The 25,375-nt window shown below is 43.7% G+C and overlaps 2 protein-coding genes across 5 annotated transcripts in view; one reads left to right on the top strand and one right to left on the bottom strand.

Moving 5' to 3' along the window:
* CHRNA6 (cholinergic receptor nicotinic alpha 6 subunit) overlaps positions 1–8,774 on the top strand; it is a 34,928-nt gene extending 26,154 nt beyond the window's left edge. For 2 of the 3 annotated variants that reach the window (XM_021281682.2, XM_005514162.3), the window contains exons 3-6: positions 1,538–1,582; positions 2,713–2,822; positions 2,940–3,927; positions 6,646–8,774. In XM_021281682.2, the coding sequence (XP_021137357.1) occupies positions 1,556–1,582; positions 2,713–2,822; positions 2,940–3,927; positions 6,646–6,768 (1,248 nt within the window). In that variant the 5' untranslated portion in view covers positions 1,538–1,555 and the 3' untranslated portion in view covers positions 6,769–8,774. Of the gene's footprint in view, positions 1–560; positions 648–1,537; positions 1,583–2,712; positions 2,823–2,939; positions 3,928–6,645 lie in introns of those variants that run through there. The other variant, XM_065045609.1, reaches the window with a different exon arrangement.
* Positions 8,775–10,971: 2,197 nt separating this feature from the next.
* Positions 10,972–25,375, bottom strand: CHRNB3 (cholinergic receptor nicotinic beta 3 subunit). Of its 2 annotated transcripts, XM_005514163.3 has the most exons (6): positions 24,945–25,375; positions 20,957–21,108; positions 19,841–19,885; positions 14,971–15,080; positions 13,863–14,745; positions 10,972–12,553 (listed from the first exon to the last, which is right to left on the bottom strand). In XM_005514163.3, exons 1-6 carry the CDS (start codon positions 24,985–24,987, stop codon positions 12,419–12,421), a joined length of 1,368 nt encoding a protein of 455 aa, XP_005514220.1. In that variant the 5' UTR covers positions 24,988–25,375; the 3' UTR covers positions 10,972–12,418. The 2 variants fall into 2 exon arrangements, with proteins under 2 accessions (XP_005514220.1, XP_021137350.1); XM_021281675.2 differs by lacking the exon at positions 24,945–25,375 and having other exon boundaries at positions 14,971–19,885; positions 20,957–21,061.

Consider the following 25,375-nt stretch of genomic DNA (forward strand, 5'->3'; position numbering starts at 1 on the left):
GGTGTGTTCATGATGTGTAGCACTGGGCCTAGTTCTCCTGTGGGGCCAGTGTCATTTCGCAGTGGCCCTGAGAGACAAAATCTTCTCTGGTTTTGCTTGCTTTTTCAGTCTGTTTCAAAATAACGTAAGAGATGTACAGCCTGCAAAGTGGTGGTTTAAAGCATGGAGCTGGGGATGAATGTTGTGTGTGTGTTCTGGGGTGCACTGTGTACAAGGGTGTGTGTGTCTGAGATGACAGACCTGCTAAGCAGGGCAGGGGACTGTGGAAAAACCAAAACATGACCTTAACCCTCACTGAAGTCTGCTCTGTGAAGCAAATTATCCACAGAACGGGTGCAGAGTTTTGATTCTGATACACATAGTTGAGTCCATAATGAAGAGACAGGCAAACAGTGAGGAGCAATGCTCAGCAGCAGCCAAGGAACTAAGTTGTTTAAGAGTATAAATAAAGGCATTGTAAGTCCTTATGGTGAAGGCAGTTGTCAACTTTTGGAGTTCCTTTATCAAAGTATTTTGTTTCCATGTAATAGGTGGCTTGGCAGATTTCAGCAGTTCTGTTTCACATTGCAGCCCCTGGCTCCCAGTGCTGTCTTTGGAGACAAAAAGGACTATCATAAGTAAATCAGTTGGATTTTTCTCAATAAAAGGTCAGGATTTTTACAAGAACTTAGATAGTTTAACCCATGGACAGGAACCTTACTGGGCTTACTAAATTATCTTTTTTTTTCTTAATCTTCAGAACAGAATGTTGAAAATTCATCTACAACATTTTCTACCTTTAGCTTGTAAATATCTTAACTTTTTGAGCACACATGCTTAAGAACTAAGAACTACCCAAAGAAATATTCTTGCAGATATTTTAATTGTGAATGTCAGCCCACATTCATAAATATATGTAGTATGAGTCTTTCTGAATACTTTTGGGCTGAAGGCTTATTTATTAGAACAGGATCCCCTCGTTTATTATGGTGTCTCTTGCAGCACCTTCCTGATTCATCACTGTTTGGCAGTTGCAATAACTGACTGTAAAAAGAAGGTCTTGGTAAAACAATGTCCTAATTAAGTACTGGTTGAAATCATCTGCGCTAGAGGTTTGTATAGAAATTTGTATAGAAATGCGAGAACACGGATGCTGTTTTTCTTCAGCCTTGACCAGTACTGTACTGTGTAAACAGAGCTTTCAAAACACTGAATCCAACAAAACACATAGCCCCCGGCAGAACCTTATTCCTCTGTTACTGGTCAGAGCAATTGTATGTTTTGTGTTCTTCAGGTACACAGGCCCCTGGAAAATCAACACAGCTCTTTGTATATCTGATATTTGTGGGGCATATTTTTTCAATTGAGCTTTAAAAGTTTTTCAGTAGAGCTGCACATGTCTATGCATGATATATAAGCTCCCTGAAAATAGCCAGAAAAGACCTGGTATCAGTTAATGTGGAATTCTAGTTTCCATTTTTATATAAGTTGGTCACCATCTCAGGATACCATAACTAATTTATTGAATAAAGATGTGCATGCCTGTGTTTCTTTCTAGGATGAGGTCAATCAGATCATGGAAACAAATCTGTGGCTAAGACATGTAAGTCACTGCATTGCTTTTCTCAAACATTTGCGTTGATATGATGAAATGTGTGCTACGTTGTAAGCTACATCTATAGAATCAGTGATGGGTTTGTATAAAGGATTTTAAAGATATGAATAAGGAGAAGCTTCATTAACCACGGCCACATTTGAGAAAGTAATTTATTTATTCTTATTTCCAAGAAGTTACACCTCTCATATTTTCTGTGTGGTATATTCTCCTCCAATGATCCAATGATCATTTGTTTATCTGGTAACTCTGGCTGGACATACCCATAGAAGAGTGATTAAGTATGTAGCTCTGCAGTCTTAGGTCGTGTCCATATTGAAGATTACAACCACAACACTTATTAGCAAAAGTAGCATGCCTCCATTTTTCCAGATGGTTTTAGCACTTATACATTGACAAAGTCTTTAGAGGACCTAAACTGCTGAGAAAAACAAGCCAGCTTCCACCAAAAACACAATTTCATTCAGGCACTGATAGTGGTGCACACAAAGCTTTCTGTAAAATATACTGTACTTACGAGAAGGGTCTTCAGGGTAGGCTGTGGGAGCAAGGAGCGCGGCCCCATGATAGGGCACCAGATAGCAACACAAGAGAGCTGCTGGGCATCCCTTGGTGCCTCTGACTTGGTAATTTGCTACCCCTGTGGAACCAATAATGTCCCCTGGTAGCAACTGCCTGTTAGTGTACATATGTACCTCTGTTCTCATTAGGATGCTGGTCTCCTTTGACACTGGCCTCCTTTAACCTGCAAGGTGTGCTCTCATGACAGCAGCAGCAAGGCCTGTATTTACTCTCTGCAGTGGGGATGTGACCTTGCACAGGTAAGGGTCTATACTGATGTAGCAAGACAGAGGAGAGATCTCAGCACATCAGCAATGGATAACAATTTGCATTGCATCCCCTCACAGAGGAGGGAGTGGTAAATCAATGTAAGCAATATTCATATATGTCCAGTGTTTCTCCAGGTCATGGCCTTGTTGTCTTTCAGACCATTGTCCCCTTCTATGTGTGCTGCACTGTCAGTCTTTATCATAGTCTGTCATTTTACAGGAAGATCTGAGAAGCAGAAATTTGCTGATAATGCAAGGTTTTAAAATAATTTTCCATTCTTCCTTCAGATTTGGAATGACTACAAATTGCGATGGGATCCCAGAGAATATGATAGCATTGAATTTGTTCGGGTGCCAGCAGATAAAATTTGGAAACCAGATATCGTCTTGTATAACAAGTATGCTGAATGAGTTTCCATTTTACCCTCTCTCTCAAAAAATCCTTGTGCAGTGTCCATGAAAGACATTTTACTTTCAGGGTGATTTTCTTATCTTTGCCTCACTTGTCTTTCTAGTGCTGTGGGAGATTTTCAAGTTGAAGGCAAAACCAAAGCCCTCCTTCGCTATGATGGGATGATCACCTGGACTCCACCAGCTATTTTTAAAAGCTCCTGTCCTATGGATATTACCTTTTTCCCATTCGATCATCAGAACTGTTCGCTGAAATTTGGCTCATGGACCTATGACAAAGCCAAAATTGATCTTCTGATCATTGGATCCAAAGTAGATATGAATGACTTTTGGGAAAATAGTGAATGGGAAATAGTTGATGCTTCTGGTTACAAACATGACATCAAATATAACTGCTGTGAAGAGATCTACACAGACATAACATATTCCTTTTATATTCGAAGATTACCAATGTTTTACACCATAAATCTGATCATTCCCTGTCTCTTCATCTCATTCCTGACTGTGTTAGTTTTTTACCTGCCATCTGACTGTGGTGAGAAAGTGACTCTTTGCATCTCTGTGCTGCTTTCTTTGACTGTATTTTTACTGGTCATCACAGAAACAATCCCATCCACCTCTTTAGTAATTCCCCTTGTAGGTGAATATTTACTCTTCACTATGGTATTTGTGACTCTCTCAATTGTCATCACGGTGTTTGTCCTGAATATACACTACAGGACTCCAACCACACACGAAATGCCCAAATGGGTAAAAACCGTATTTCTTAGCCTGCTCCCAAAAGTCCTGTTGATGCAGAGGCCATTAGAACAGCAGAAAAAAAACATCTCCAGAAAAAGCAAGAAAGGATCAGCCAATATGTTAGGCAAGTCAAAGCACAACAAACAGAAAGATACCAAGTTACACAAGGAGCAGCAGTGCCATCACTGTGATAAGGCAACTGAACTCACTACCACCAAAAGAAGACAACCGAGCCATCGGTCCCTGAAGTGGATGGCAGAGCACATGGAGTACTCCCCAGAAGTGAAGGATGTCATTAGCAGTGTTCAGTTCATCGCAGAGAACATGAGGTCTCAAAATGAAAACAAAGAGGTAAGGGAGTTAACCACACAGGAGGGCAGACCAGAGGAATTGGAGTTGTTGGGTCTAGAGAAGAAAATTTTAAGTCCTGTGGGTGGGTCAGAGTTTGCTACAGATAAATCATGCACTAGGGATGGAACAAGAAAAGTGATCTCATCTACTCTTCCTCAGTGGATAATTTAAGCAGCAGGACAGTTTTAGATTAGACATGAGGCTCACTCTTCAAAGGGAAAGGAGCATCAGCCTGTTGCAGCCATGAGGAATGACCTTGGCTTGGCAGTGGTTCAGGCAGAGTTGATCCTGTCATGGGGAAGGGCATAGGCTAGCTGTGACCTTTCAAGGTCTGTAGATACTCAGCAGCAACCCTCTTCTACTGCTCACCAACTGCACAGCCCTGGTAAGCGGTGACATTGCAATACTAAGCATGCTATTTACCAAGCAGGATATTTTTCTGTGGTAGTAATGAAACAAGCAAATTTGGGAACTGCTTTTTAAGGAAAGAGGCTCATCTGGCAGCACAGGAGTTGATCTGGGGAACTGTTATCAGTGAAAAATCTGGTAAAGATATTCCTTTCAGAATGCCGTTTTCTTTATTCAGTTTCAGTCTGGTGTATTCTGATTTTTTTTGTAATGATTTGATGAATATTAGCTTCAGCAATACAGTATTTTCAGTCATGACAAACATATGTTGAAATCAAAGTTGAGTTTTGGGGGAAGACACCTGAATAAAAACAGGCAACAGATAAATAAAGACAGATTTTTAAAAAGGAGGGGGGTGTGGGTAAAAATGAGACTTGGCATTTGAATAAATGGATTTGCTTGTGTGAGTTTGTACATTTTTCATCCTAACTGGGATTACTGTCACCAAAAATGATGCATGTTTAGAGAATTCTCAGACCATGTCCTCAGGTGTAAACACAAGCAACTAAAAGTAGCTCCAAGAAATATTACCTGGCCTCTCCCCACACCCAGGCCTCACAACGAATAAGAATGCTCTGACACCTCAAGTTGTTTATAAAAAAGTGTTTAGAATCTAATGAAACTTATCTTTGATCTGTCGTTAAATGTTTGCTTTTGATTTTGAAGTTTTTTACATGCTCTATCATGGCAAAATCCATTTCAAAAATAAATACTGCTGTATTTGTATTGAAAAATACAAAAGGGGAATGTTGAGAGGTATTCTTTCCATCAGAATATTTTGTTGAAATCAGTGCAAATTCATGAAATGTATGTGCAACCCCAAAATTACTTTTTTTCCCTTTTGTATGTCCTTCAGAAGAAGTTTCATCTGAAAACAAAGTCCATAACTTTCTGAATAAAGGGCTACAGTTAAGGCCTGGTCAGTGAATTCATAAGATGAGTGGGTAATATGTGCTAGCCCAAAGAAAAAGACAGAAATCTCTCAGCATGGAGGAAGATGGCGGTTGAGCTGAGCCTTGCTTGTCCTTAATATTTCGCTCAACTCCTATATTTTAGCCCTGCTCTCACTGCCTACCAGCTGCTTAAAACATATCCATGTACTGTATTCAGCTGATTTCTCTGATGCACTCCAAAAAGAGACTTTGCATGAAGCAGTTTGACTAAAATGCTATCATGATTAGTCTTCCACATTTTTCCTGATTTGCATTTTGCAAATCCCTCCTGCCACATTAAATTGTATTCTTAGTCTGATATGTGCATCAGCAGCTCTGTATTTTATGTTTCAAAACATACTGGGAATGGGAAGCAGGATTTTTCATTTGAGCAAAATCCTGTCTTTGGGGAGAAAAAGGAGGCTGTTCTCAGGCAAGCATTGAGGAAATTATTCTGCAGCCTGTTTCTGCTTCAGCCAGACATACAAAGCCGTATGGGTGATATCATGCGCTAGACCTGTACAATAAAAGCCCTTTTAAAAGTATAGCAACATTTACAGCAGCTGGAATTCTTGCTGTGTTTGCTTTCACAAGACATACAGCAGCAGCCTTTTAGATGAAAACTTCAAGAAATTGGGAGACCAAGTGGTAGATCCCTCAGCAGAGAGCTCTTAACCAGTCACTAGTTTTGTATGAGTGAATGTTCTTCTGATGCAGTGGTCCTTGTATGTAGGTACAGTTTAAAGGACATTGGCTTCCTTGAAAGTGGTCCTAAGGTATATCTGTCAGACATCCAAAATCCACTCTGGCCTACTCAGCACATGCAATTGTGGTTTGCAACTGTGGTTTGCTCAGTCAGAGCCCTTGCTTTGCTATAGTCCGTGTGTCCAGCTGTTCAGTTTGCTGAAGTCAATGGGGCTTGACTGGAGTGACAGTGTGGCAAATCAGGCCAGAGTAGCAATCTCTGTCTTTGTGAACTGTCAGGATAAATCCCTTGACAGAGTCTAGTGATGTGCAACTATGGTGATTCTACCTTCTGTTAAGCCACTCCACTTTACACCCACCACATGTTCAGGTCTTATTTGTTAATGTCAGCATCACAGCTGTAGCTTGCCAACAGACTTGAATATTTGAAAAAATTCAGCAGACTAGGATGGTCTTAAATGTTATCAGCCAAAAGTGGTAAATACTACTAGAAAATCAGCACCCTTTAAAGACACTTGAAAACTGCAGCAACTATAAGCGCAACAGGCAACACTGTTGATGACTGCATGTACATTCTTCCTTGCAAGGGACATTCTACTGCATAATGTCAGCTTTCAATTGCATGTTACATTATATGTAATTTATGCTTTTTATTTTTTCTTTTCTCTTGCAGGTGGAAGATGATTGGAAATACGTAGCTATGGTGATAGACAGAGTATTTCTCTGGGTGTTTATAATCCTTTGTGTGTTTGGGACTGCAGGGCTCTTTATCCAGCCACTAATAGCACATACATAACTTGACCCACTGCTTTTTATCCACTTCTGTTCTTGTTTCATTTCCAATTCCAAACGGTCTCCTGTATTTCTCTCCTTTTACACAACCCCTCTGCTTTTCGCCTCCTCAGCACCCATCCACAGAAGAAAGGACAAAGAGAGGAAAGGGTCCTCTGAGAAAGCAAACAACCCAAAACATAATGAGTAGAGGACTCAAAATGAGAGATGAGCATGTGGTCTTTCTATGGCAGAACACCTGGGATTTTTAGAGTGCCTGTCTGTCTTTCCCTCAGTGAGATCAGCAGTAATAATCACACTGAGGATCACAGGAGCAGGTTGAAGTTATTGAGCTTTTTCCTTGGTTTCAGTACAGGGGGTTATTAGAACAGTTCAGGCACTTCTGAGTGCATTGCCCAAAGAAGGCTCTACCTGGCTTCATTTTTCTCTCCTGATCATAGCTCTTCCTCAGGTCCTCAGTTATTTTGCTTTTCCTCTCTATCGCTTTCTAACAGCCGGTCTTTGGTATGGCACTTAGATGAGGTATCACAGTCCTACTGACTGGACCAATGCTAATTATTGTGTTCTTGTGTCAGGCAGCCAAAATAAAAATAAAAGTACAATCAAACCAACCCCTTGACGCTGTAACATTTTCAATACAATCTAAAATAACAGGTCCTCATCTTCTGCAGTATATGTACACAAATGAGGTTCCCAGACCAACAAAGTACATGTTTATGTTTATGTTTGAAGTCAGACAGGTCTTTAGCATGTAATTCTAACTGAAGACAAACCGACTTAGTATTTTGCACTTCATGTAGCCTTGCTGACATCATTTGAAGCATCCTAGAGTCACCAAAGAGGAATAACCTGGATGCACTATTGAAAACCAGAAAAGACCCAAACTATCTGTGGTTGCCATATAAAGCATCCACATTTGAATTCTACGTGCTTCTAAGACCTTTAAAAACCTAGTTCATCTTCCACTGAACTTTGCGTGCAACCAAGGTCCCTTTTACTTCCTGATACTGAATACCAAGTCCTTGGTGAGCTCCAGTAGGATTTCTAAGCCACGTTTCTCTCATCAGGTTAAGAGTGGTCCCAGACCACAAATTCTGCTCTGAAAACTCTTCCTTGCTCAGGCCCAGACATAAGGCCAAAGGAGGAGAGTTTGGCCCTGAGTAGTTACTCATGACACACAAAATTGGATTGACTTTATTGGGTTGATCTGAATTTTCTGGTGTTTTCAAACCTCAAGATCAGCTCGGATTGCACACATCCCAGCAAGAGAAAGCTGGCTATCATGAATCTTAATGCACCTTGTTCCAAACAGCTATGCAGCAATTTTCTTTTTTATGGCTCCTCATGAGTCAGTGCTGTGTGTGCAAACCTGTAACGGGAGGGACAGTTCCTTTGCAGCTGAGGTTACTGCTCTGTAACCCAGTTCCAAATCCTAGTGTGCTTCATCCTGAGGCACTTTGTGGGTGTGCACCTGATGCAGTTTCTGTACTATATGGCCAGTTTAGCCTCAGGTCCCTTGTCTGTTTCAATTCCTGTTGGTTTTGTGTGCAAGAAGTCTTCTCTAAAAGGCACCATTCCAACTAAAGCAAATGGCTTCAAGAGTAAAAAGCCCTTCTCTCTTATAGCAGGCCCTAAATTTAATTGTACAGTGTCGGTACAGTATTTTCAGTGTCTGCCATGCCTCAGTCTCTGCTTTGAACATCACGAGTCCTTGGAAAGTATGACTCCCTGTTTCTGAAGTCTCTGACTGGCATTTTACTCTTTTTTGATGCTCCATAATAAAGATAATAGGACTGAATAAATGTATATGTCACAGATAAAAGTGGAATGACAATAATGTAACTGTATTAATCCTGTAGCTGAAATATGTAAAGTCATTATTTTCTAGAAGAAAGCCACATTTTCTATATTTGCCATGAATATTGCATAATTATGTAGTGATAGACAGATGTGTGAACATGCATGGTTTGCTTTGTTAGCCTGTCAATTAAATATCACTGCTGGGATATACTTTCTTGAAGAATGTGTGTTTTTTAAGAAACTCTGTACTCCATACAATGTGTTTAGAGATGCTACTAAATTACATTTGCTATGCTGGCTCTTCAATCAGAAAGAATGGAAGGAGAAAGAAAAGGAATTTGAAGATGAGAGCTGCATTCTGAGCCCGAAAATTTCATTTCTATAGGAAAGACATCTGACTGCCAGTTATTCACTGTTGCAGTCTGTGACCATACCAAAAAATGAAAATATTGTGGCGGAAGGTGTGCTACATTTGTGTTTTAGGCATGACAGCTACTACCCCACGGCCAGTAAGCTGACTTCAGCAAAATCCTTGGCTTCTTGTCTAACCATTCACAATTATACAGCTCCTCATCTCCAGTTAGAAGGCCTCCATGCCCCAGCACCAGCTCCTTGTCTTTGACATTTACAGTACTACACATCTCTCTTGCCTCTGGACCACAAACACAGGGTTTGGACAGTTTAGCTCATTAGCCTGGTATCCTAAGAAAGTGAGATTCACAAAGTCGTGTTCTGTCTCCTTCTGAGTGTACTATTTACCCTTCCTTCCCCCCATGCAGTAACTTTTGGATTCTGTTGCCATTTTTGGCTGTGTTGGGCACACTCAAGACTGCGATCCTTGCATACGCCTGTCAGCTTTGCGAAAGTAGCTGGCTGATTAGAGATAGTGGGGGACACTATCCCCAAGGATCTCACCCTGGAGAGAAATCTTCAGTAGGGGCCCACTGCTGAGCAGACAGTGAAGAACCCTCACAAAAGTGACAGTTTTGCTTACCCCAGCTCTTCTGGGGGACCTTCTAACTGCAATACCAAGAAAAGTTTCAACTAGAGCTGATGCCATCCCAGGTGCTGAGTTGGGTTGCACACTGTGCACAGTCACAGGAAAAGCACCCATGTTCATTGCAGGGCACACAGACTGGTGTGTCTGTTTTCACCCCATCCACTCCAAGACCACATCAGCAGTACCCCTTGCTATTATAAGTCCCAATGTAGCACTGCCAGCAAGAAGTCTCCTTTTCTTAAGAGTGATGACATCTGTTAATTAATTTTAAAAGCACAGAAGCAATTCAACAGCTCAAACAACTCATTACATTATCTTCCCAAGGCAGACCATCTTTTCACTTTCCTCCACTAAAATGCACATCGTCCTACCAAGAAGTGCCAAGGCCCGGGCAAGCCAGTGCCCAGAAATCAAGGCAGCACATGTTGAGGCAGTAGTAAGGCAGAGGGTTGCTTTTTTTTGTTAAGATTTGCAATTTGCAAATTTGCAAATTTGCATGTGCAGAGCACATGGAGCAGAGATTGGAGGACAATCTGACCAAATGTCTCCCTAGTTGTGTGTTTTAGTCACAGGCCAGGCTGTGGGACATGTTGAATTTATTTGTGGGCCAGCAGCAAAGGGACTTAGGGAAGCTCAGAAACAGCGCAAGGAGATAATGAGTAATGAGACTACAGACGTAGCAGTCCAAGATGCCATGCTAGGAAGACCAGAAGCTAAAGCCATGCCTATGCAATGTTCATACATCTACCAATGCGAGGACCTGAACCCTGCTGACCTTTACCAGCAAAAGCTAGAAAAAGCAGCTTGGCATAAGACACTGCCATGTGAGAAAAGCCATACATTGCCTGCAGGTTGGCAACCAGAATGTTGTAAGGTGAGGACAGGACCATCTGCCAGCTAAACACCTGAAGCACTTGCCCAGGAGAGGATTTTGTCACCTGGCATGGCTAACAGGCAGCCCCTGGCAGCAGTACTCGGAAAACCTACTACTAATTGATTTCAAGATTCTGTAAATGCTGGAAAGAAAGGCCTCCTGGCTGTTTTCATATGGGCATTTCACAGTACTGGCTAGGGGAACAAACTGACATAATGCAAGAAAAGAGGGCCAGCTGGTAGCAGGGTCAGCATGGAAGAGTTTTATACCAGGGACTTACGTTAAGATATTTATCTGTATATGCTATACTAAATTGGTCTGTTCTAGGTTCCTGCAATATAATAACCAGATCTGAATGCTCCCTTTTCAAACTCACACAAAAAGCCAAAAATTTATAAGGATTTTCCAAGAATGTGACAATCTCTCTGTTCAAATAGATTTGAGACAAGGCTTTTTAAATGGGTTACAAACTAAACTTTGTTAACAACAAAACAACAGCAAAGCCCAGTATATGAGCACTCTCACCTCAGGGATAATTTACTAAATACATCTTTATTAATAATGATTGCACAAGTGAACAGAACTTTCTGCAGTGACACAACAAGATGGGATGATACTAACATAGGTCTGGTGTGCACACATAATCTAAGCATCAGAATACCTCTGTGTCTTTTTAACACCTTCTAACCTCCATCCCTAGGGAGAAAGTTTCAAGGTTAGCTAAAGTTTTAACACCAGATTAACATTCAGGTTGTTAAAAATTTGATCTCCAAATCCTCTGCTAACCTTGAAAACACCTACAAGTTCTGAATGGGATTTTCTAAAGCGCTCCATATTGGTAAAACACTGGCCCAGCAAAAGTGATGAGAGCTTCACCTGTATGTTTTCTGTCAGGTCACATCTACGAGCTGTTTCTAATCATGCAGAAGGATCACATTTAAAGGAATTAAACTAATGAAATTCTGAATTGCCTGGGAAACATGAACAAGCCAACAATGGAAGATATACCTTCCTGGTAGCCAGCCCACTCCACAACTCTCAGGAGGAACTCCACTTCTGCACCAGCCACAAGTTTTGTTTCCCAAAAACTGTGTCTGCAGCTTCCCTCCAACTGAACTGTTTAGGAAGATCACTATTGCCTTGTGGAGTAGCGTAGAGTCACCTTTCTCCATGTGATACGCTTCAGGTGACCTTCCACTTGTGAACAAGCTGGTACAGGAATCATAGTTTCTAAATGCAGAGCATGAGGAAAATCCTTGCTTGTTCAGCCTTTTGGCTTATTATAGAGCAGCAGGCAAGTTGCAAATAATACTGAAAAGTCGGTAACACCTTTGTGGCTTCCTGATGGCCAAGAGGAGAGATGAAGTGTGCATGCTATCAAGGCTGGTAGTAGGTGGGCAAAGTGGTAAACTCTGCCACTGTTGAGCTGATCCTGCAGCCAGGTGAAGCCACAGAGTCAAGGTTTCAAAAACCGCACCTGAAAGGTATTTGTACTTTTTCTGATGCACATGCTGTGCAATTGTTTGTTCTGACACATGCACAAAGTGATCTGTAGAGACTCTGTGATTTTTACCTGGAAATGTAGCTAAACTGAGTACTAATATGTGTTCTTAGTATAATTTCATTTGTAAAGTATCATTTTAACTGACAGATCTACCTTCTAAGTATAATCATTGCACTGGAAGTACTATTTCCAATTTTAACTACTAATATTAACTTTTATTGTATATAATCAAGCTACTAATAAAATACTTATAAGCCAATTGTCAGCCCAATTCACTTTAGGTCTCAGCTGTTCACCAAGCCCCCCTGATCTCCACCAAATCTCCAACTTGTAGGGTCGTATGAAGATAGAAAGCACTAGTCAATGCCCTCTCTTGTTCTTGCTGTTGCTTCCCATCCTGTAAAACAGAGGCCAAGCTCAAAGACACCACCATTCCTTGGCATTGTACTACTTGTGTGCTAACATGGGAGCATTTTCTACAAAGTGCTGTTCAGCCACATCTGTAATGCAGGGGTAAAGATGAGAACTGAACCCGTCACAGACACCACCAGAAATAACCACAGGAAGATCCGATCCAGGACTTGAGCTACAAATTTCCAGTCTTGGACGACCTGGGAAGGAGAAAGGGAAAACAAACAGAAAAAGTAATGAGCCCAGTACTTTATTGATACTGATACATATATTTAAGATAAGAAAATCTGTTTACCATTAGAAGTTTGCAGTGTGCTGTACCCTAAAACTGACGAAGATCACCTTTTCAGCACCCATAGCTATGAGTCACTCAAAACAATTCCATAGTTTTATGCACATGGCAATCAGACTTGTTTCAGGCTGTGCAAAAGCTTTTATGTAAGTACATATGTGAAAATTTACAGACTCAAGCTTGAAGATGGCTTTATAATGAACTGGCTTTCTTTTCACAGAACTACATTTCCCTTGAAGTGGCAGGAATTGGCTCTTGCACAGCACTTTGATACAGGTGTTGCTTCCAAAACTAGTGGTCCTATTGGCTTGTGCTTGCTTAAGTGCTCTTTTGGCTCAGATATTTTGCATTCTGGAACCACATTTTGCAGTATGAGTACTGACACAACCCTGCACACACAAAAGAGCTAATTATAAAAGCAACCAAAGGGACTTTTTATAATAAAAAAATATTTCAGCTTTGAACACAAGGCTTAAGTCATGGACTTTATATGCTCACATACTGTGTGTTTGATTTACTGTTCACCTTTCTGCTGAAGTCCTCTCAGCACAGTTCGAACAAAGCCCTGGATTCTGCTAAGAAGGTGCTGGTAGAAGTTTTTCTCTTTCCATATGCTGATAGGTGCATTGTTCTGCCGTCCTGCCATCGCATGAGATGCATTGTTTATGCACACAGTCATTTGCCACTTTAATAGCCATGTGGATTGATGGGAGGAGGAGACAGATGGTAGTTAGGGACTAATCCAAATGTTAGTGAAAATCTAGAAAACCTCCACCCAAGGCAGGGCAGCTACACAGTGGCAGCTACAGACCAGGACAGAGACCTATCAACTGCCATAGAACCTCACTGTAAGTGTTGTGAAAGACAGACTTTTAGAGCATATGACAGTTCAGAGGTTTTCCAGAATCATCTCTATTCCCAGCTTAAGCAGGACAAAGTTATTCAAATAATCCCAAAACAGGAATTTCCCCAGGAGAGGTTGCTGTGGCCTCTTCCATCCGTGAAAAGCATGGACTCTCACAGCACAATACAATTCTCCTTGAAGCAATGCATTTTCTCAGAAACTGTATTATTTATCAAGCAGAGGAAGCTCCTAGGACGTGCCTCAGACGAAAGCAGGAGGAAGAGGCAAAGGGAAGGCATGCAGAAAAGGTAAGAGTTTGGAACTCATTGCTGTTGAGGAAACTGTCATCCCTCCTTGCTCTTCTTTCACCTACCTGTCTGATGAAATGCTCCTTTTTAACATGCTTGGAAATGTATCGAATGGAGTCAGCTGCCTTTTCCAGGAAGGCAATAACGATTTTCTCTCCTTCTTTTGCTTGCTTGTGTTTCTGCTTCCCCAGCAGCTTTGATTTCAAGGTAGTTTTCTTTTCTTCAGTCTCTGAGAAGGAGTAACGATCTATATGGCCCTTCATGCAAAGTAGCTGAGGCAACTTCTGAAGGAAGAGTCTTTTAACCCAGGGAGCCATGGGATGGTAAGTTGCTGAGGAGCGGTGGTGGACGTTGATAACAAAAACAGTCACAATAATAGAAAGGGTCACAAAAATCATGATGAACAGCAGATACTCACCGATCAGAGGGATGACTTTGGAAGAAGAAGGGATTATTTCCTCAATCACTAAAAGGAAAACAGTGAGGGAGACTAGAACTGATGTCGACAATGAAAGCTTTTCTCCTTCATCTGAAGGCAGGTAAAACACCAGGACAGTTAGAAAAGACAATCCCAGGCAAGGGATTATTAAGAAAAGAGTGTAAAAGAGTGGAAGGCGTCTCAACACAAATGAGTAAGTGACAAATGGGTAAGAGTACAGCCCATCCTTCCTGTTGCCTTTCATACCTTTGGCATTTAAGATCTCCCACTCCCCATTATCAAAGAAGTCTTTTCTGTCTACATTTTCATCCGCTAAAATCAAGTCCACCATATTGCCATCATATGTCCACGACCCAAATTTCATGGAGCAGTTCTGCCTGTCAAAAGGGAAGAAGGTCACATCCATCGTGCAGGAGCTCTTATAACTGGCTGGTGGCATCCAGGTCACCACTCCGTTGTACTTCACTATGACTTTGGTCATCAGGGATCCTTCAAAACGTCCATCAGCACTAAGAGTTGGACAGGAAGAAATGGTATCAAGTACATTACTATGTTTGCCCCAGCCCTACCCTCTCACAAGTGTGCTTTCTACACATCACTTGGAGCATAAGGGAAGCCAACATTCATATTGCCTAAAGAAGCAGCCTTCTGAAAGCACACGCAAGCTTCATGGTGGCTGACATGCCTTACCCAAGAACTGACCTAAGCCTGGAGCATGGAGACATGCTACTCACTTTTCAAACAAAACAATGTCAGGAAGCCACAAGGATTCAGAGGGGACACGGATGGCAGTGATCCCACCATATTCATCTGGATTCCAGGAGAGCTTGTGGTCAGTCCATTCCTGTAACAAGCCAGCAGAATCCTCTGACCACTTATACACAACAGCCTCATTCCTTCTCCCACCACCTACCTCAGAGGGACTGCATTGCACAGCACAATAGACAGAGCTTGGTGTAGGACTGCTCAGCTGCAGAGAGGATTCCAGACAATCATGGCTGGGAGATGCTAACCCCCATGAGCACTGCCCCTCCATCCACATGAGTGCCCCAGTGATCTGTCCTTTTGCAGGCAACCTCAAGGCAGGCATTTCTGGAGAGCACTTGACTCTCATTTTACACCACCCTGCCCAGCCCACCTGAGGGTAGTCCAGAAGGAAGGAGCTGCTTTCCCTTGGGTATGGCATCTGTTCTTCCCTCTGAGAACCAGCCCACAGCAGTTTTGGCTGGCACTGACCCCATAGAGGAGCCAGCTGGCATGGCTACTACTACCCAAGTGACAGAGAGGTGGCCTTTAATTTCTTTTCAGTGGAGACCTGGCTTTTTTTCAGTGAGCAGAATACAGCACCTAATATCTGTACACTGTCCTTGCAAACCAACATATTTTTCTTTCATCAGAAAGACCTGCACACTATTGCAGGAAAAATAGTATGACACCATTGTAAAGCATTTGGTTACAATCCTGAAAAAAGCAAAAGTAGGGGGAGTCCTGTCCATTTTCATCATGTGGGAGTGCAGAATATTTTTTTTCTCTTCTTTGTGTTTTTCAGATAGGGAGATTGTGGCAAAGTGGCTCTAGCAACCTGGATATTTCCACAGAGATGCAGTGGAAAAGCAGCTGTCTGATGCCCGTCCATTATGATGGAAGTTTTCATTTGCCCACAAGAACAGCAGTGAAAGGAAGCAAGAGCTGTAGACTGTGGTCAATACCGAGAAGTGGAAGATTAATCACTTTCCATTAAACTCCTGCACTAAGAGCTCCTCAGGGATATGGAGGCCTCGGGCTTCTCTTGGCAATTTCCTCCATGACTTAAGGGCAAACAAAAAAGTTATATTCTCTACTTCTCCTACCGTGGTGCTCCCCTCTTATTTCTTGAATTCCATGTGCTTTTCACAGCTATACCTACAGACATTTGTTATTGCAGTCCTTTACAGTGTGACAGCAAGCCAGAGCTGCAGTAGAGACCTAAACACAGACAGTAAGAACAAGCACCTCCCTCCTAAAGGTGAAGGAAAGGGATGGGGCCCAAAGTCATAGGCAGATGGCTGGTAGACCCCTCCTAAGATCTGTCCCAAGGCATAAGCAGAGAAAACAGTTGCCCAGGGTGGTACCATGGCAGGATTAATGGCCCCACTACCTGCACCAGAAGAGATAAGAACCCACTCCCTGAACTGCAGAAGTGGCTGGCATCAGCTGTCAGGCCCAGCCCTCCACCCCAGGCTCCTGCTGCTAAAGGAGGGATGGGAGCTGTTCAGGTGTGGAAAAAGAGGGGTTATTCCTGCTCTTAGCCTCAGCAGCAGGGGCAGAGAACACCACTTTTATTGTGAACTTTTGTCGGTGAATGGGTTGTTTCCACCAGCCTGAACTGTTAGGTAGACACAGACTCACATGTGTCCTGGACATCTCCTGTAATAGGCAAAAGGGAGCTTAGGCTGGAAACATATGTGTTATACATGAAGACAGTCTGACAGCAGCAGCCAACATAGTCAGCTCATAGCCTGCACTAACATAACAGAATCAAATACCCCGTGGGCCACCTAGAAATATAATCATCACTCTGGAGTTGAGTTAGAGCAGGCCCTTGGCCTAGGTTATTTGCTCCATCTGCAATATTCCTCCCTCCACCCTGCCCTGCATTGATTTCTCTCCTAGCTAAAGTGCTCTTTCATGTCTGCAAGGCAAGTGGCTGTGTATCATCTTCTTACTGGAGCAGAAAATATATTGTATGCAGACTTTGAAGACGAGCAGTTTAAAACAGGAATCTCCCTATGGGCTATGCTGACATGAATGGTAGCAGCAGATGGGAAGGGCTCTTTCCTCTCTTCTCCCTTCCAAGCTGCTACAGACCTCCCAATCCTCTTCCTCTAGTTCTGCCAAGTTCCCATTTCTGGGCTGTCACTCAAGTGCTTAACACACAGCAAGTGGACCAAAAAACACTGAAGCCAGATTCTCAACACTTGCCAGCAGACTCCATAGCTTGCCCAAACCCAGATACTTTCTCATTAACTATGCACATTGTGCCTGCCTGCATGAAAATCATCAAATCCCATCATCTTGAATATCTGAATATTTGAGGTAAAAACACTAACGAACCAACCAACCCAAACAAAAAATGAACAAACAAACAAACAAAACAAAACAAAGCAAACAAACAAACAAACAAAACCACAAAACCACAACCCCCCCAAAAACAAACAAAAAAACCACAAAAAACAAACAAACCAACCAAACAAACCAACCAAACCGACAAAAAAAAAAAAAAAAAAAAACACTTGGATTTAAGCTTTGCTCACCTAAGAAAAGCCAGACTCTTGCAGAGAAACGATGACTGAACCTCAAACACCTGGGTGAGGATGACACTTCCCTGCCCTCCCTACTTCCTGAAGAATGATAGGGTCTGTGTCATTAGAAAGTTCCGGTTTGGTTTAGTGTTTTTCACTTTTCCCTATCCAAAATTAAAAATTATTTTAATTCTGTTTAGTTTTATGGACCTTTTCCTAGATGTTGTGCTTATGCACTCTAATAATTCCCCAAGTACTGGATTGCATGTGGAACCATTTCACACTAAGCCAACTAGAATGCATGATGCCCCAAGCAGGACACATGGGTCAGGCTACAGGTATTTGGTGATCAGCCAGTCCTCCTGGGGCATTTGGATGCGTGAAAATCAGAGCCTGCACCTCCAGCAAAATCAGCATGTCTGCAGTACAGACTCTTGAGTAAGTCCTTCTTTTAGCCACAGCATGAGGCAGAAGGACCAGAAAAAGTGCCTTCCCTGTCATCCTCCCTCACATCCAAGAGGTAGTAAGTGGATGGTGGCATGTCCCTACCTCCTGCAGCATGTTTGGAGCAACCTGCAGAACCTCATTTCCCATAGGAGGAGTGGTGACACAGGCTTCAGGCTATGACTCTGGGGAGGTCAATGCCGCACACAAACAGGGTGCTAAGCAGGGATGGGCTAACCCAGAATGTCCCCACATAGCTTCATGCAGCAGTGGAAAGAGGATTGATAGATGTCTGTCTGCATTAGCATCTCAGGCCTAATGTCCTTGGGCAGCCCAGGATTTTATTTGGCTTGCTAGGGTGAGTCAGGTCTGTCTCTTCTACAGTCACTGTAACCTGGGTGAAGTTGTCACCCAGCCAGCAGGATGAAGGCTGCCCCAGGGCATTTTTTTTTTGCTGTCCTGAATGGAGCAAGCAGCCAAAATTTCCCTAAGAAGGAGACAGTCAGACCCAGGAATACTCTGTCAAAGGCTGTAGGACCAGTAAAATCTTTCTGGGGACACTTGCAGGAACAGAGAGAATGAGGAGGGTAAAGCGAGTTGATTTCACACCTGCAGACTGCAGGGCCTGGGCCTGCAGGCAGGGTGGGTGCTGCAGCCTCCAAGGAAAGAAGGTGGGAATAAGGAGAAGACAGACAGGGGTCAAGGAGTTACCTTTGCAGGAAGGCTCTGCTGTCTGCCCAAGTGGCTACTCAGACAGAATAAGGAAGCCAAGATCTGGCCCTGTGTACACAAGGGACTCTGCAATTGGAGCTGAAGGTAGAAAAAATATAACACCAGAGCTCTTTCAGGGCAGTCTCAGCAGCTGGATTCAAATCAGTGGTGAATTTCCGCAGCAAAAGGGGAAATTCACGTCTTCCCTGCAGTGAGGGCAAGTGAAGACAGATCTTCTTCGTCTTCAAGGGAGAGACCAGGTTTACATATAGTGTTCATACAGTCTTTAGGGTTTTCTGCTCTACCCAGAAGCTCACACACACTGCAGCACTACAGGTATCAGACTGAGAACAAATACTGAGCCACGTTTCTCCTCCACCAGCCCAGTGACCCCTGGGAACTACTTCCCATGGTAATAATTTCAAGTACGGCTTGCGTTTTATGTCCTCTGCCTAGGATCAGCTGACATATTTATAGATCCTCATGTGGCTGACAGACTTAAAATAATTGTCACAAGGTCAGTAAACTGATGCAATGTAATCTAAACCAAATGCAGTGCTCTTCATGAGTGAAGAAGAAAGTTCAGTGAAGAACAGTTCAACTTTCACCTTTCCACCATTTGTATAAATTATTGTCACTTCTAGAAGCAATGATGTTAGAGAGATCTAATTAATTTGCCACAGATTTTAATTTTGTTTGTGGAGTGACATGCTGGCCTTTTTTTTCTCTTTACTTATGCTGAAGATGAAATCTATCTGAGGCACCGTTCTTATCTTGGGCAAGAGAGACAGTACTTGCATGACCTCTAAGTCTGAGAGAGCACAGTCCCTTAGGGCATACACAGCATCTCAGGGGCACCCACTGCAGTGTCAGGAGATGTTGCTTCCCTGAAATACAGATGACTTGAGGACACTGCTGGCTTGCAGGCCAGGAGAAGAGGATATTCTGTTTCCTAAAGGCTCACCTGCCTGCCATTCTGCTCCTTTATGCATTTGCTGAAGTGAGAGGAGTAAAATAAAAACTTGAGGCAAGGTAACATGGTGCTGCATTTTTTCTGACCAGCTGGCATCACAAAAGGGGATGGATGGTGCAATGGGCAGCAGGCTGGGGTGGCCACTTGGCTCAGCAGCCACACACTGAGGAGGAGGTCTCATTTGGTCTAATTTACCTGCTTCAGCCATACATTGGTTGTCATCAGCTGATTCTTCTCATCCTAGGATGACACAAGATAGAGATGATTGCAATACCAAAACACCCAGCAGAAACAGACCCTGTGCAGGCTGAGTCCAACCCTGCGATGAGCAGAGGCAATCCCTTTGGTGCTGTTTCCCCATGGACCTGGAGCTCTTCAGTCACTTCTGGGGGAAGTGAACTGACTTTCTAGGTGCTACCTCTTCTCTCACTGGGAGCTTTCGAGACTAGAAAACTGAGGTCTGGCATTTCACAGCAGCTCATAGGAATCAGATGCCAAAGAGCAGGAAGGTATTAATAATAGCAGGTTTACAATAGCAGGGCTAAGCCAGCAACAGGGGTCAGGATACACATGGTTGTGGGCTCACAGCATGGCTCATCTCCACACACAGCTCAGCCTGGAGTGAGTTTGGGAAGATAAAAGCTGAAACATTGTCCTGAATATGTAAATAAATCACAAAACTAAAGTCTGACTTCCACAGCACAAGGGGGTGCTGCCAGAGGCTGGGGGTTGCAAGAGCATGCTGTTGCATGGGTACCTCTGGGTCCTGTGCAAATTCCACTGTGCACTGCAGTGATAGAGGGGAAAGCGAAAAGGGACTTTTCATGTGCGCAAAAACATGGCATTATCTGTTTTGCTCCTAGTATCTTATCTGAGTGGCCAGCTGGGTCAAAATACAAGCTGCCTTTGGCCTGGATACAGGCTTGCTTAATGTGAATGATTTCCAACTATCTCTGCCCTTACTCATCCCTGTCCTGTAGCTGTCTTGTCATTAAATTACAAATGTAGGCACCAGGGACTGTCCAGTATGGACTGTTTGATTAACACCTGATGCAATGAGGCTTTATTCCCTGAGAACAGCAGGAGGAAAAGGACCTTCAGGTTTGCTGCAAAATAAATGAGTCATATGGCCCATGATGGGCATGGGGCAGGAGGTCACACCACACCACACTCAGTGCTTTGTTGTCTGACCACTGCTTTGCATTTCATGTGTCAGGAGGCAAAAGCTAGCGGCACCACCAGGCCTGCCAGGTGGATGCATGACTGTCTATAACAGAAGGGATGTTTTACCAAGCCAAACACAACACTTACCACATCCACAAGCTGTGATATCTTTAATCCAAAACGGACTTTGATGGTGTCATTGGAGTTTTGCACGGGGCGGACCCATTTCTGATAGCCTTGAAATAAGTGCTTGAGGAGCATGTCCTCACTTTCAGCAATTGAACTGAAGGCAGCCACATCTGGAAGAGAGCAACAGACAGTGGGGACATGCCAGAAAACAGACATGGAAAGTGGCACAGCCTGAAGAAGTGAGGCAGAGTGATTATGTGAGACAAATTTGCCTCTGGGCAGCTCTTATCAGTAAAATTTGTAGGAATTCAGATGCTTAGACTCTCATTAGTGACATGGCAAGAGGAGAGGAAAACAGGACAGCCCAAGCCCAACTCACTTGCGAAAAAATCATCAGGCCAGAGCAGTGATTACTTTGTACTAGATTTCTGGTTTCTGTGGCCTTTTTGTCTTTAGTCAACATACCTTATTTTTCTTTAGAAGACCTGCAGACTCAGAGCATCAGGTGCTCTCTTTCCCTCTTGAATAGTAAATATCCAGCCTCATAGATGCCACCCCAAGAAAGACTTCTGTTTTTTCAGATACCTGTGGCATAGCAGAGAGAGCTGGGGCTGCAGGAGAGGTCTGGTTTCTGTGCAGAAATACCTGGCTTGCTGGCTATCTTGCAGCTAGAAGCAATGGTAGCAATATCCTGTGGGCATTTCAGAGCTTAGGGATTTCACTTGCACTTGGTGAGTTTTTATGGCCTGAGATTAAAGTTGCCTTGCACAAGGATCGGGGTGGTGGGATTTCCTTGCTGGAAGCTACCAAGGCCTGTGAGCCAGCTCTGAGGGAGCCTCATGCAGCACTTAGAAATTAATCCTTCTTCTGGGGATAGCAGGGGATCTTTGAGAAAGCTGAATTGTCTTGCTTCCCAGATGTGAGTTGAGTGGGCAACAGCATCAGCGGAGCAAAAAGTGAAAGGAGCCTGGCAGCAGGAGGAGCTGGATGATGCAGTCAGGGCCAGGTTTGCATGCAATCAAGCATGGAGCCGTCATGATGTGAACTTGCAAGACTTTGGACTCCTCTGGTCCCTGCCACCACGGTCCCTCTTCCCCCTGCTACCGTGACGGGGAAAGAGCGGTTCAGACCCTCCATTGTTTCCCAAATGCCAGACACACTCTCCATGATGCCGAGGTCCTGACACAACCTCCACCTCTTGCTTGTGCACACACACAGCACCCAAGAATGAGAAGGATTTCACCAGTTTTTAAAGGCACCATGGAGGAAAAAGGAGCTCATGTCGATGGGCCTTGTGCCGTGGGGGTCACAGACAATATTGCAGTCAAAGACTACATCACAGGGCACTGCCCGGGGCCCTCCTTGTCCGCTTGCCACCCCTGCTCTGCCAGCTCAGTGTGAGCAGGACGCCTGTGCATGGATTGCCAGCCATTTGGTGCAGGAGTGGTCTGCAGACCACCATATCTGTCCATGTCCTCCACCCCTGGCAGGTGCTGCCCATCTCTTGAGGGAGACGGGCCTCCCTCAACAGGGTCTGTGTGAGGCCATGGGCAGGGAGAGATCTCACAGGATGAGGCACAACTGGAGGATTGCCCGAAGCAAAAAGCTGCTCCTACACCAGAGCTTCCCACTGGACAAAGTCATTCCCTTATCTGGTCTGGATTCTCTCAGCGTAGCACAAGGTGCAAGCAGCACTGTTGTGCGAGCCAGCAAAGGCAAGATTCAGGAACAACCACAAAACCACAGATGAAATGCAAAAAGTTTATTTTTGTCACCTTGTGAACCAGGAGATCCTTGGAGCAGCACCTGGGCAGAGGCACACCAGTGGGAACGCAGGCACCACAGAGCTCAGTCTTTGCTGGAGGGTTACCAAACCTGCTATGTTCACTGGTATATTGGAGGTTCACACAGGTGTATCTTTTCACTGTCATTTGATCTATACCAGAGCAGGACAGGAATGTCAAGCATAGGGTGCCCCTGAGTCTATCACCAGCCTGTGTTATCTAAATATAGACATTCTGCTTGTCAAGCACACAAGACTAAATGACAATTAGTATGATATATGTGTTTTTCTCCTCACTTAAGCATGTTTACAATCCTCTTCGCAAATCTTCCATTATATTCCAGCAACTGTCATCCCCCACTTCCAGCCGCAGCAAATGCCCATTCCTCTTTGAGAAGCTGTAAACTCTGAAGCCTAATGATGGTCACTGACAGAGCAACAACAATCACTTTACTGTCAGATGTTCTAGCACAGGCTGTACTTCTCCTCTCTTGTTGGAGATGCAGTTGTGGTGAGGTGGAGGCCACCTGATGGCCTGAGGCATGAGGAGGTGGAGGCCACCTGATTAGAGGGAGCTTTCACACTCCTTTCTACCTGCTTTGCACCACAGCCAGCAATGGGCTCATGCAGCTGTCAATACCTTTTATAGGAGCCTCTTTGGCCACCCTGTCTCTTGCTGCTTTGTGAAAAGCCTTCGAGGTCTACTATAGCAGTCTGGGAAATCACAAATACACTTTCTACCTGCTCCAGGGTTCATTGTCATGCCAAGGCTAACCTTACCTTCAGCACAGCAAACAAGGGACAGAGTCTGTCCTAGGAAACAAGATTGCCTGCCCAAACACACCAGATAGGCGCTGCATCCACAAACAAAGGAAGAGCAATAACAGATTTCTCCCCACTCACAGCTACAACCTCAGTGATCCAATCCCCTAATGTATAGGAATCTCTGCAGAGATGCCAGCTCCTAGCCCTTTTGCTTTCCCTTAGGAGGTTCATAGGGGTGCATGTTTGGGCATGCACCTAATGTGGGAAACATGTTAAACACAGGAAATTTAATGGGAAAGCCATTGAATAGAAAAAATCCACAATCCAAAACCATGCAGGATCAAAACAGCTTTGTCTTAATGCTGAAATGCATTGCTCTGTGTTTATTTGAGTATAAATCCCTGGACATACATACACCACACAACCACATTCATCATGGGCACAGCGTCTGTACCTGTGTACGAACTGCCTCATAGGAAAACAGTGCCGTTTCACAGTCTGTACCTCACATGAAGTCCAAGGGCCCTAATGTTCTAAGACAGTATAGCAGAGACTTGGTAAAACTGGATTTGGGGCTAGATGTGTTGATTCCCAGTTGCTATGGAAGCCACAGAAAAGAGTGGAAAAGGCTTGAGAAGTCCCCAAAAGAAAGCCAAAAAGAACAAGATCTATGCCCTTATAAGACAGCTTCAGTACTTGCAGGAGAACAGTTTAAAAGCAGGAGTTTCTGATGAGAAGGAAGATATATCAAGTGGAAAAAGTAGCTTAACAGCTCCATTGATCAAGCCCCATCTGAAGATTAAGTTAGACAAAGGTATGGAGAAAATACTGAACAAAGTACCACTGCCTTTGAAAAAACAGAGAAGTAGCCATAGAACAGGTCTATCCCTGAATTTACCAGATGGTCCACAGAGAAAGCAAAAGCTGAGCAGCTGTCTGAGAGGTTACCGTGGATGCAATTAACTGAGCACTGTTTGATGTCTCCCCTCTCTCCCAGGTTCCCGTTTCTCTCTGCAGTCTGTACCAGGACCAGTTCTCCACAAGCACAGAACTGCTGTAACAGGGAGTCTGCTAAACAGACGTGCAAAACATGCCAAGAAATACATACACAACACTTAGCCTTTAATTACCTCACCTGAGGCATTTCAATTTTCCTCTTGGTGCTGGTGATTCTCCTGTAACTCCCTTTAGCAGTGAGACTAAAGCTTAGATTTTCAGTCAACTTCTATCCAGCGACCACCCCCTACCCCAGTTATTAAAACCTTATTGCCAGACTATCTGTGGTTGCAATACAAAGGCAGCAGCTGATCCAGCTCTCTTTTGCTAGTCAGGCAGTGATAAGAGGACAAAGGGAAGCCAGCATCCCCCTCATCCAAGCAAGCAGCAGTGAACTGGCCAGCAGAAATAAACTCTTGAACATCTGCAGCTCAGCTTGGAAGAAGAAGAAATCACACTTACCTGAGTGACTCAGACACAGTGCAAAAAGCACTAGGCAAAGCATGGGCACCACTGCAGCTTCTCCTTTAAATCTGATCTTTTGCTTTCATAAGCAAATATTTCTTATCCTAGGAGGGGGCTGAAAACAATCTAGTTAAAAATCAAGGCAGGCAGTTGATTCTTCAAGGCAAGACAGCAGCTTTTCAGCCTTATCCTGCCTCATTATGACGCTCCATAAATCATGCTCCATTGATTTTCAGTCAGCTGTCACATCCCATAAGCCTGAAATAGGGCTCTGGGTCCTAAACTCTGACTGATTTGTTTGTGGCAGTATTCAGGTGGCTGTAGTCACTGCAGCCTAGGATTAGAAGTAAGGCAAGGTTTTCAAGGAGGAGAAATGTCTTTTATTATGCTGTCACTTACAGCTGGGGGAAAAAAACAGGCTGCAGATC

Source organism: Columba livia, chromosome Z (assembly GCF_036013475.1).
Source record: "Columba livia isolate bColLiv1 breed racing homer chromosome Z, bColLiv1.pat.W.v2, whole genome shotgun sequence".
Lineage (NCBI taxonomy): Eukaryota > Metazoa > Chordata > Aves > Columbiformes > Columbidae > Columba > Columba livia.